General features: G+C 43.1%; 2 protein-coding genes across 3 annotated transcripts in view; one reads left to right on the plus strand and one right to left on the minus strand.

The window, feature by feature from the left end:
• wdfy1 (WD repeat and FYVE domain containing 1) overlaps window positions 1-12,966 on the plus strand; it is a gene marked incomplete at its 5' end in the record, with an annotated part of 54,972 nt that overhangs the window by 26,386 nt on the left and 15,620 nt on the right. Inside the window, one exon of one of the 2 annotated variants that reach the window (XM_083636879.1) lies at window positions 597-968. The exons of the other annotated variant lie outside the window; for it this stretch is intronic. Coding sequence (XP_083493005.1) covers window positions 597-656 — 60 coding nt within the window. The 3' untranslated portion in view covers window positions 657-968. Of the gene's footprint in view, window positions 1-596; window positions 969-12,966 lie in introns of those variants that run through there. 2 annotated transcript variants of the gene reach the window in all.
• Window positions 6,666-12,966, minus strand: part of dhrs12la (dehydrogenase/reductase 12-like a) — a gene marked incomplete at both ends in the record, with an annotated part of 11,187 nt that continues 4,886 nt past the window's right edge. Inside the window, 8 exons of the mRNA XM_083636885.1 lie at window positions 6,666-6,781; window positions 9,232-9,369; window positions 9,560-9,650; window positions 11,203-11,307; window positions 11,964-12,025; window positions 12,159-12,240; window positions 12,719-12,814; window positions 12,926-12,966. The exon at window positions 12,926-12,966 is cut by the window's right edge and continues 42 nt beyond it. Of these exons, the coding sequence (XP_083493011.1) occupies window positions 6,666-6,781; window positions 9,232-9,369; window positions 9,560-9,650; window positions 11,203-11,307; window positions 11,964-12,025; window positions 12,159-12,240; window positions 12,719-12,814; window positions 12,926-12,966 (731 nt within the window). The remainder of the gene's footprint in view (window positions 6,782-9,231; window positions 9,370-9,559; window positions 9,651-11,202; window positions 11,308-11,963; window positions 12,026-12,158; window positions 12,241-12,718; window positions 12,815-12,925) is intronic.

Below are 12,966 nucleotides of genomic sequence, written 5' to 3' on the forward strand. Positions count from 1 at the left end.
AAAAGGAGCACCCGACACCAGCGTCTTTCTGAAAAGTTTAAATGTTTTCAGCTGGAAGCGCTGGGAGTCGGGCGCACAAAAATGCCAGAGCGCTCTGAAAATAGACGCTGGGCGCTGCGTACTTTCTCTAGACGTCCGTGTGCGCCCGCATACGCTCTCCCCCCATTGGAAACAACTGAAAATAGACGCCGGAGCTGATGAAAAGACGCTAGGTGGACACAGGCCCTTAGAAGACATTTCATCTATGTTGTGTTTTATGTCTTATGCACCTGTCTTATCAGGCTAAATCACACTGACCATGTGGTTTCTTGGTTCACCCAAAAATGCAAATGAATTCCAGATTTATTTATTTTGATTCCAGATTGTTTTATTCCAGATTTTCTTTTTGCGGGACTATTCATTTACAAAAACCTCTTAAATCTAGCTCGATGATACTTGACACCCTGGAAGTGTCAGGTGGTGAAAATATTCACATAGCAACAAAGTGTTCTGTAACTGACTCTGTCCATAGCTGCCGTTGATGCTCTCTCCAATAATGCGGAATCATCCAGAGATGCAGCTGTTCTAACGCTGTGATTGGCTGTCCCTTTCCACAGATCTGGGACATGACGCAGGTGGTTGGCTGTAGCTTAGCAACAGGCTTCTCTCCGCGCTGATTGGCCCCGCCCACTACAGGCTCCCTGTCCTCCGCCCACCGCCCACTCTTCCACTGTCATGGAAACCCCTCTGTATATCTGCCCATCACGCCTGGATGCCCAACTGCAACCAAGCGTACTTTTTGGTGAATGCACGTGTGTGTGTGTGTGTGTGTGTGTATGTGTATGTATGTATGTGTGTGTGTGAGTGTGCCCTTCCCTTGGTAGCTGATAATGAATCCTGTTTTCAATTCACTAACCGTCAGTCTTGAAAGTGTGCGTGACTCCTAGTTCTGATCTGAAGCAGAAGAGAATCCTAAGCACAATGTGTGTCTGTGTGTGTGTGTGTGTGTGTGTGTACGTACGCATGCATGCATCATAATGTTTTCTCTTATGGGAGGAATGATATTGATATTAATGTTTACATTCAATATTTCAGATTTGCAAAGGTCATTTTCTATTATTATTACCGTAATTATTATCGTTGCACTGTAACATGACCTGCCATTCAAAAAAGCAAAAGCCTCTGACCCGCTGTGGCCCACTAACTGCATATTAATCCGTCATTGTAACATTAAAGGGACAGCTCACTCTAAAATCCAAAATACATATATCCCCTCTCACCTGTAGTGTTATTTATCCATCTATATCGTTTTGTGTTAGTAGCCTGGGTTTTGGAGATATCGGCCGCAGGGTTTCTGCCTTTTCTCCAATACAATGGAACTGGATGGCACTCGGCTTGTGGTGCTCAAAGTGCCAAAAAAATACATTTGGAAAAACTCAACAGCAATGTCTCTTTCCAGAAATCATGACCCTGGTTACTCAAGATAATGCACAGACTTTATTGTGAGCAATTTCATGTAGGAACTATTTTCTTTTGCAGTCTCATGTAGGAACTAGCTAGCAGCTAGCGGGTGTAGTTCGGTCAAAAGAAAATAGTTCCTCCATGAAACTGCTCATAACAAGGTCTGTGGATTATCATGAGTAACGGGGTCATGATTTCTGGAAAGAGACGTTGCTGTTGAGTTTATCAAATGTATTTCTTTGGCACTTTGAGCACCACAAGCCGAGTGCCATCCAGTTCCATTGTATTGGAGAAAAGGCAGAAACCCTGCGGCCGATATCTCCAAAACCCAGGCTACTAACACAAAACGATATACCGGTAGATGGATAAATAACACTACAGGTGAGAGGGTATATATGTATTTTGGATTTTAGGGCGGGCTGTTCCTTTAAAAAAACAGAGCCACAGCATCTGTATATAGTCTAGCATTACATTATGTGTAGAGTAGCTGAGGATAGTCTGCTTAAAACCACTCAAAGAGATCCGTTTGGTCTCTTCTGTTCCTTGTTTTTCTTTCTGCGTCTCTCTCTGACTTTCTCTTTCTCTCTTTCACTAGTTGGCCTTAAATCACTCAGGAGGTTTTACATCGGTAAGTTAGCACTGGGCGGTAAGTTAGCACTGGGCGGGGCTCTTCGCGCCAGCGCTGGCCAGTAACCAACGTGTAACGGTTGGAGCCTCCACCGACAAAGAACGGACGAGTCCAGTCTCAACGCCTCCTAAGATCCTGTATTTATTGCTCTCTTTAGGAATCCTCAAGGCCCGCTCAGATACAAAGCGACAGCAGCAGCACTGTGCTCTGAAACACGTTATTTGCGACGGCTTGTGTCGCTCCACGCGGGGTTTTCGCGTCACTTTGAGCACTAGGCGCTGTGACAAATACCCGTCGCCGTAGAGACTCGCTCTGTCCTCCGCAACTTCCCCCCCGAACAACTAGTCAAGTGTTCGCTGAACCCAGCAGAACTCGCCTTGTTATCTGAAAGGTCCTTTTATTCGTGTAGATATATTATATATATACCACACGCTGCGCTGATGGTGAAAGCGAAGAGTCTGACGCCTTGCCAGATTTGTAGGCACTTAGGTACTGCGCAGGTACTCGGAAAAGAAAATGTTTCTGTAGCACTAAAATGCTGGAGTGTCACAAAGTGGTTTCCCAGCTGTTTTGTGGCTGAATTGGGCGATGGGAGGCGGTGTGCTGTTTTTCTTCAAAAAGCCTTAAAGAGAAGAGACACTCTCACGCACTCGCAAAGCCTCCGTAGAGTTTTCTCCCGACTAACGATCACGCTGTAAATCTCCGCATGTCTCTCTGTCATTCCATCCATCCTGTATCTCTACTGTCGCTCTACTCTGAACTCGACTATTTTCCCTTCACATCTGTCTCCCAAGGACTCCTCATCCCTGCTCTCACCACTGCACTGAATTGCACCTCTTGTGGTTGTGAAAAGCATTGTCTTTCAAGTTCTGACCCCCCCCCCCCCCCCCCTCCCCCCACACACACACACACACACCCCTCCGGACAGAGAATGCTTCACAAACGGCTCGATTGGATTCATGTAGCGTCCTTGTAAATAGGTAATGATCTCCCAGTTCTCCTTATGAACGCTTGCCTTATTGTAAGCGGGGGAGGAAAACGAGCGTTACAATGTTAGAATTCCTGATTTCAAAATGTAGTCACATTCCAGTTTTTTGATCACGTAGTGTACATGTATATTTATATTTGTAGCGCTGTTTTTATGTATTGTCACTGTAAAATGGTTTGTTTCTTTCTTTCTGCCCATCGACTAGTCATTTTGTTCCCTTGAAATCACAGACTGGACCATGTCGAGCAGCCATTTTTCATATGAAACGCACGCAAATCTCAAGCATGTTGTTTTGCGCCGCCTGCCAGGTCGTATAATGTTCCACGTTTGGATGATGTGGGAAGTTGTATCAGAGTTCATGATTGTTCCACACAAAGTTCTTATCCCAACACACTGACTTCACATCATATTATAATTAAGGTTAGACTGATATAGATTTTTGAAGGGCGATACCAATATTTTGGAATTGAAGTTTGCCGATAGTTATATAAATATTAATACAAATGTGCAAAGAAAAATATTCACTGGACATTTTGCAGATATATTTAGTGGCTGGACTTCATCATTATATAATTATATCAAGAAGTGAATGACATTAACTGGCTGATCAATTTTTAGTCAGTGGTCAGTATTGGCAAACAATCTATGATGTCTAACCCTGAATATAAAATTGTATAACCTCCTGTCACACGCGCTCATCAGGTATTTACAGGGTTCTTGACGATGCTGCAGTACAATCAGGATTCAGATCCAGCCTTTCCTACTTTGGTTGACTAGAATTTAAAGCTCTCCTACTAGTTTCATTAACTCAGAAGACATTTCCTTTGGTGATGAAAGTCCTTTCTGCTCAAAGACTGATTATGGGAGCAAACCGGTCTCACCTCATAGCGTACAAATAACACAGGTTTCCACTTTCACAACACCTGCCATCATGTGTATAGCAAAGTCACACATTCTACGTGCAGTCGCCGAGACCGGAGACCGTTGCGTTCACGCCGGTCTGGGTGGACACCGCCCTGGTTTCCTGGTCATGTTTAGGCAAGTAAAACAACTTGGTTAAGGGTTATGATTTGGGGTCAATCCCACCTTTAGTTGGCAGTGGCCTATTTGAACATAAAACTGCGCGGCATATCCACTGCACGCAATTGGAACGTTTGGTGTATTTTTAGTTTTTCTTTCTGATTTTTCCCCATTTTCTCCCCAATTATACTTGGCCAATTTATCCCCATGCTGCCCCGGTCGCTGCTCCACCCCCTGCCGATCTGGGGGAGAGCCTAGACTAGCACCATGCTTCCTCCGACACATGCGCATTTGCCAGCCGATTATTTTCACCTGACGGGGAGCTTCAGCGGTAGCTACTACAGATTCCCACCAGTTCCCTTCCACCCCGACCGACCAGAGGAGGCGCTAGTGCAGCGACCAGGACAAACACCCCCAATCCGGCTTCCCGAGACGTGGATACGAACCTGTGACCCTCGTGTTGGAACGCCCAAAGATTGCTGTATAGAGCTCAACAGTCACGTGACTTTTTTGTGACGTCATTGCCCCGGAAGTAAGTTCCCCATTCATTTTGTCCACAGACTTTTTGAAAAATCCGTATGTAACGAGTTTTAAGGCTGGAACCAAGCCAACCTGTGACCTACTGAATCGTGAGTGACCATGATTTTTTGTTGATTTTTCGAAACGTCTATATGGAGAAAATTAATGGGGAACGTCACGAAAAGTCACGTGACTGTTGAGCTCTGTTAACTGCACGTGAGTTGAAAGTGGAAAGTCATGCTATTTGTATGCAGATTGAAGAGCTGCTATTGGTTGATGGGTTAAAGACTGGTGGCAGTGGGTAAAGAAATAAGTAGCCAGCCCGTCACACAGGAAGGAAGAGTGTTGGCATGTTGTAAATGGTTGATGTCTCTTTCTTTCATTTGGTCAGCATCAGTGCATCAAACACATAGGCCATGTTCAGACTAGGAGGCCAAATCCGATTTGTGAACTTTAATGACCTATTAATGATTCTATCCAGATTGGTTTTATGAGTCTGGACGCTCCAAGTCTGATTTGTGTCACTTGTCCCAAACCGCATATGGAGGTCTGGACACACAGATCCGACTTGAACACTTGCCCAAATCAGATTTGTGGCAGTGCGGACACACTCCCAAATCAGATTTGGGAAACCAATCAAGATAATAATGACTAATGACTTTAGCAGCAAATCGGATTTGCCTGTAGTGTGAACATGGCCTTAGGATCCATGGTCCTCCTGTTGACCACAGGCCGCATCCAGACTCTGCAAACACCTCATTTTTCACAACACTAGTGTCCATATCTCTCAACACTGTCCGTTGATTTCTGTTGTTGGGTTTGACTTATTCCTCTTCTAACTGCTTGTAAAAGACACTCGCTGTTCCAATATGATGATGTTAATGTATATCTCAAATAATTGTATTTTTCAAGATGACTTTTGTGGACACTACAGTACTGACTTTAGTCTCCCTGTGCCCTCGAGCAGGACACCGAGAGGAAAGAATGATGCTTAATAAAGATATTATGACATGTTACTTTGACTGTGTTGGCTTGATTGGAGAATAGAGTTGAATACAAACGTAACACAGTTCCTCATTCAAAATGTCAAATAAGTCAGTAATTTTATTTATTCAAGCATGCATTTACAGAACAAATCCAAGTCATATTCAGTTAGTAAGGTTTTTTCTAAGGTGCTATAGGCAGATAGATAAATACATGGATTTCATTGCACATGTCAAGTGATTCTGCTTTGTGGTGGTGTGTTTAAGGCACTTTAAGGTGCACAACAATAATAGCAAAAATACAAGTTATTCACAGAGCTGTTAAATACAGAACAGTGACAAGCGACACGTTTCCAAGTTATCGAGACAACACAAACAAGTCGGAGTGGATCCTTAGCATCACATTGAACCCATAGCTGGCGGTGTGTGTGTGTGTGAGTGTGAGTGAGTGACTTGGGTCAAATCAGATTCCCATTTGATTGACAGCTTTCATTAAGTCACAGTGACACGGTGTGTTGGTGGATCTGAACGTGCTCTCAGCAAAATAAACTCCCTCAAAGCAGCATCACTATCAAACACTAAAGGTTTAAGCCACATGGGTAGTAGTCCATACAAAGCTGACCTCACAAATAAAATTATATGTTATATGTCTGTGTGTGTGTATATATATATATATATATGTATGTTATATGGTTCTAAAATATATATGGTTATAAAACCATTACAAATGTGTGTGTGTATATATATATATATGTGTGTGCGTGTGTGTTATATGGTTATAAAATATATATGGTTATAAAACCATTACAAATTTTGCCAATCCCAGAATTATCCCAGAGTTTAATCTGTGACTGCAGGGCTGCTTTTCCCAAACACATCTTAGTGCTTACAGAAAATCATATTTGTCCCATTTGAAGCTAACGGACACATGATGTTAATGTTAGGTTTTGGGGAAACTAGCCCCACATCCATGATTTGTGTCCATTGGTTTCTAATGGGACTAACGATCCTCTGATGTTTTGGGAGCTCCAGCCTTGCTCAGTGTAAACTGCTGATGTTAGCGTGTGGTGTTCCTGCTGCTGCTGGCTCAGTGTGGCTGGAAGGTCTTGGCCAGGTCCTCCAGCTCCGAGAGGAACTTCTGCTCCTCCAGAGGAGAGCTGTGGGTCCAGGCCAGGGGCAGGTGCGTGGACACCAACTTCCGGTCTACACGCACACACACACACACAAAGGTTATTATGGTTTTGCATTGTCCATTCGTGTTCATGTTTAGCTGCGACCAGCACCTCTATAAGTCACTTGGTTGGTTGGTTGGTTGGTTGGTCCACAAAAAGTTCACCACCCTTCAGCAGGTACAGTTTTAGCCCTAGGAGGCTGAAATTTGGCATGGTGTGTGTGTGTGTGTGTGTGTGTGTGTGTGTGTGTGTGTCCATGCAAATTGGCTAAAATAGGGTCAAATTTCAAAATGCAGGATGGCAGGCATTTGGGAAATTTGCACATGTGGTGGCATATTGCGAATTTGTGCTTGTTCTGTTATAAATGCAATCAACTGTTCATGACCAATCAACTGTTCACAGCCAATCAACTGTTCACAGCCAATCAACTGTTCACAGCCAATCAACTGTTCACAGCCGCAAAGAACTGAAGAGTTCCAATATGGCCACTCGACAATGTGCTCCATCTCCTGAAAGCCCTGTGTAAAATGACAATATCAGCTCAGTATTTAGCGGTACCGGTCTAACCCTGACATGGCCGTCACCACACCCACACCTCACATCTCACTCATCTGCTCTCTGTGTGCCGTGCAGGTGGAAAAGGTAATAAAGTCCAGCCAAACGTGCAAACCGGACGACGCCCATCGACCCCCTCAGGCTACTGTTCAAACCGGCCAGGCTGGAGACTGGGTGAACAAATGTAAACACTGGATTAATCTTCAACCCTTATTTCCAATAGCAACGGCTGCAGTCAGACCTCTTCTCTCCTGACGCAACACTGAAACCCAGTGACATGAAATGTGCCCACCTACAGTACCACACCCAGAACCCATAAATGGCTAACTTTAGCCCTTACCATAACCTCCTTACATAACCTCATTTTCCATTTCTAAACAGAAACTCAACAGCGATGGATTTAATTTGCCATCAAAGTAATAGGATGGTCGAAACACACTGGAAGGATTGGAGTGGATTTGCCATCACTACAGTTTATGTGTCAAAGTTTCAAGCAACATTTCATTTCCGTAGCATTTCAGTATGCAGACTAGCATGAAGTCAACCACTGACATTGGCTCAAGGGGGCGGGGCATATAGTCACTTTAGTTTAATAAGATAAATAGGCCTAATAAGCCAATATGAGGAATCAGCGTGACGTCACAACAACAAATCACTGCAAAACACCCGGAACCGCAACAGTTTGTAATATGAGTTGTGCCAAATTGGCCATATTTTCTAGTCTAAGCTGCTTTGAGTTAAAAAAAAAGATATAGATATAGATATAGAAGATATATATATATATATTCCAGTCTGGATCACATAGGCTATGGTACAAAATTGCATAAGGCATGTGACTTAAGTACTGTATATGCGACTTATAACACTCCAATCAGCATTGGACAGTGTCACCATGACAATAAGTAAACCTTACATAATTCACCTGAGACAATAATTGGCATAATGCTGGCTTATTGGCTGAGGCAGCACAACGGAAACAAGTTTAACAACTTTATTGTGATATATCCTGACTGCCTTTCATATAGCACCTCCCTCTGTAAGGTCACTTGAGGTGTCTGTGTGTGTGTGTGTGTGTGTGTGTGTGTGTGTGTGTGGTGTGTGTGTGTGTGTGTGTGTGTGTGTGTGTGCGTGTGTTCATACAGGCACTGTACTCTGGTAGTATCTGGCACCAAGAGCAGCCCACTCCAGCTGCAGTGGACACAGGCCAATCATCCTCTACACACACACACACACACACACACACACACACACACACACACACACACACACACACACACACACACACACACACACACACACACACACACAGCCGTCCCCCATGCCCCTCATCTGACCTACGACTGACAAGCACTGTATTCAGCCAGCAATCTTCTCTGTCTCTCTCTTTCTTTCTGTCTGTCTGTCTGTCTGTCTGTCTGTCTGTCTCTCTCTCTCTCTCTCTCTCTCTCTCTCTCTCTCTCTCTCTCTTCTCTCTCTCTCTCTCTCTCTCTCTCTCTCTCTATATATATATATATATATATAGACAGATAGATAGATAGATAGATAGATAGATAGATATGCATAAGTATGTAAGAATGAAATGAATAAAGACATGAGATGGAGGTGGTAAGCAGAGCCGTGTATATAGAAGAGTCTCCATTCACTCCAATGGACCAGTTTTTTACTCTCAAGAGTTCCAGGAAGTAAAGTCCTGGATTAAGCAGCACTGTTGAGTTGCAGCAAAATGGACAGTTTGTGATGTACTTTGATTTTTTTTTTTCTTGAATCAAATTGTACATTATCAGCTTTATTTTAGCATTCAAAAGTAGCGTGAGACCCATTCCTGGCTGTTCATTGGCTAATGAGTCACGCATTTTGGTCCTCCGCTGACGCCACTCTCTCTCTAGAGGACACTAGTGGTAAGGGGTGTTTGAAGCTGCATCATACCCTGGAAGAAGTGTCCGCTGGGCTTGGTGGTGGCAGCCTCGGAGATGGCCAGCCACACCACAGTGTCAGCCCCCTGCTCCGGGCTCCTCAGGCTCTCCTTCATGGAGGTGTGGAAGTCTGGCATGGCTGTGGCCACCCCTGAGAGAGAGAGAGAGAAAGATAACAAGAAGTTTGCAACTCTTACACAAAAATACAATGAGGTAGCAATTGGTATTAAGTGTGTGTGTGTGTGTGTGTGTGTGTGTGTGTGTGTGTGTGTGTGTGTGTGTGTGTGTGTGTGTGTGTGTGTGTGTGTGTGTGTGTGTGTGTGTGTGTCCATGTGTGGTACCTGGAGTGTCCACCCAGCCAGGATGCATGACTGAGAAGTGGATGTTAGTGTGGGCCTTGGCCAACTGCTCTGTCATCACCACCTGCTGCCTCTGCAATGTACATGGGCCAGTTTAAACCAGATATTTACATGGGCCAGTTTAAACCAGATATTTACATGGGCCAGTTTAAACCAGATATTTATACATGGGCCAGTTTAAACCAGATATTTACATGGGCCAGTTTAAACCAGATATTTACAAGGGCCAGTTTAAACCAGATATTTATACATGAGCCAGTTTAAACCAGATATTTATACATGAGCCAGTTTAAACCAGATATTTATACATGAGCCAGTTTAAACCAGATATTTACATGGGCCAGTTTAAACCAGATATTTATACATGAGCCAGTTTAAACCAGATATTTATACATGAGCCAGTTTAAACCAGATATTTACATGGGCCAGTTTAAACCAGATATTTATACATGAGCCAGTTTAAACCAGATATTTACACATGAGCCAGTTTAAACCAGATATTTACATGGACCAGTTTAAACCAGATATTTATACATGAGCCAGTTTAAACCAGATATTTACATGGGCCAGTTTAAACCAGATATTTATACATGAGCCAGTTTAAACCAGATATTTACACATGAGCCAGTTTAAACCAGATATTTACATGGACCAGTTTAAACCAGATATTTATACATGAGCCAGTTTAAACCAGATATTTATACATGGGCCAGTTTAAACCAGATATTTATACATGGGCCAGTTTAAACCAGATATTTATACATGGGCCAGTTTAAACCAGATATTTATACATGAGCCAGTTTAAACCAGATATTTACATGGGCCAGTTTAAACCAGATATTTATACATGAGCCAGTTTAAACCAGATATTTACATGGGCCAGTTTAAACCAGATATTTATACATGGGCCAGTTTAAACCAGATATTTACATGGGCCAGTTTAAACCAGATATTTATACATGAGCCAGTTTAAACCAGATATTTATACATTACATACATACAGTAATAAACTCACAACACAGTCTATGGTGATGATCACCCAGTCTTGGCCTGTGCATCTTTGTTTGAATCATGTGTAGTAGGCCCTGCATGATCTCCAGGTGGCTGGTCATGTCTTACCTTGTTCTGGGCGTAGACCATGGAGCTGTCATAGGTTATCTCTTACCTTGTTCTGGGTGTAGACCATGGAGCCGTCGTAGGTCATGTCTTACCTTGTTCTGGGCGTAGACCATGGAGCCGTCGTAGGTTATCTCTTACCTTGTTCTGGGCGTAGACCATGGAGCCATCGTAGGTTATCTCTTACCTTGTTCTGGGCGTAGACCTTGGAGCCATCGTAGGTTATCTCTTACCTTGTTCTGGGCGTAGACCATGGAGCCGTCGTAGGTTATCTCTTACCTTGTTCTGGGCGTAGACCATGGAGCCATCGTAGGTTATCTCTTACCTTGTTCTGGGCGTAGACCATGGAGCCATCGTAGGTTATCTCTTACCTTGTTCTGGGCGTAGACCATGGAGCCGTCGTAGGTCATGTCTTACCTTGTTCTGGGCGTAGACCATGGAGCCGTCGTAGGTTATCTCTTACCTTGTTCTGGGCGTAGACCATGGAGCCGTCGTAGGTTATCTCTTACCTTGTTCTGGGCGTAGACCATGGAGCCGTCGTAGCGGCCTCTCTCAATCTGCAGGTTGCCTGTCCGGAGCTTCTGCACCAACATCCCCCCTGATGACACTGTGATCTGAACATGGATGGGGGATGGATGCTGTATATCTCATTCTTTTTATTCATATTTCATACAATACAAAAGGGGGGGAAGTTATAGCTTTAATATTGAGGTGTGAGGTGTGTTTGCGTGAAGATGAGTTATATCAAATTAAATCTCTTGATGAGCTGAGCTCTTATACTGACATAATTGTACATGCGAATTCTGAACCAATCTTCGGGGCCAAAAGCGTATAAGTGCAGTTAAAATGATAGAGATTTTTTTCAATAAATGTCAAAATATTGCTCATTAAGCATATTGCTGTCCACATATTTATGAAGTTTTCATATTAAAGATTAATTTTAATAAACAAAGTCAAGACAAAGTATGGTCATTTTTGTTGTTGTGGCTCTGCTGCAAAAGTTGTTTCAAATGTGACTAATGCCCCTGTGGTTCTCACCCCTCAATGTGTTCTTTTGTTGTCATTGTCAGTTGCATCATGTTTAAAGTTACTATTTCTGTGTCTGTAATGACCCATTTTCCCCCATAGGGATCATATCAAGTGAAATCTAATCTGATCTTAAAATAGGATGTCAAATCACAGATTCATTCAAGTTCAATCTAATCTGATCTTAAAATAGGATGTCAAATCACAGACTCAACAAACAGCAGTTTGTGGATTTCAGACGCACCACTCTGGGCTCTGGGCTCTTCTCCAGCAAGGCAATGAGACTCTTGGTGAGAATGTAAACCCCTAATGGACAGAGATGAGAAAACACGTTCATCATCATCATCATCATCATCATCATCAGATTATCATCTATCCAGATCTCTGGTACATCTCGGTTTCCTGTTTCTCAGCTTCTGACCCCCGACCTTCCACTCACCGAGGACGTTGCTGGCGAAGCTCTTCTCCAGACCCTCTGCGTTCACATCCCTCTGACTCATGATGCAGCCCGCATTGTTGATCTACACAGATGACAGCATAATGACACAATCATTTGCAAGGCATTACAATGCATAACAGCTCTGATATATATATATATTATAATATATATATATATATATACAGTATATATATATTATATAATATAGCATATTCAGCCAAGAGAGAGCCCAACACTGCTCTCAAAGAGAAACATGTCCAATCAATCACATTTTTGTGATTGACACAGATTTGATATCTTTTTCTTACTTGTATTGAAAGTTTACATGGATATGTAGGTGATGAATTAGTTTCATGGCCCTTGAAACCCGGTAAAACTCTGTTAAAAAAATCAAAATAAGATAGGTGTCGGTAAAACAAATTTGTTTTTGAGATACATTTGAGTGCAGAGAATCGGTGGAGGTAGAGATGGAAGATGGACCAATTATGAAACATTAAGAGAGAAAATGAAAATATGATTAGATAGCCTATAATACTCCATAGGTAGCTCATGTCTCTCACCAGTACATTGAGGGTCTTGTACTTCCTCTTGAAACCCTCAGCAAACTCCCAGACCTTCCTGGTCTCGGTGAGGTCCAGGATGTGGACATAGATCTCCTGCAGTGACACGAGGCATTCAGATTAATGATACCTCAATGGAGAGCCAGAGTCCATTAGTTATACTGTCCGCCCCTTGTTCTTTCTTTAGAGAAGTGAGTCATACTCTACTTTGTTTCCTGTCTCCTTGACGATGTCCGCCCTCGCCTCCT

The sequence above is a fragment of the Poromitra crassiceps genome, assembly GCF_964638095.1.
Source record: "Poromitra crassiceps genome assembly, chromosome: 5".
NCBI classification, from domain to species: domain Eukaryota; kingdom Metazoa; phylum Chordata; class Actinopteri; order Beryciformes; family Melamphaidae; genus Poromitra; species Poromitra crassiceps.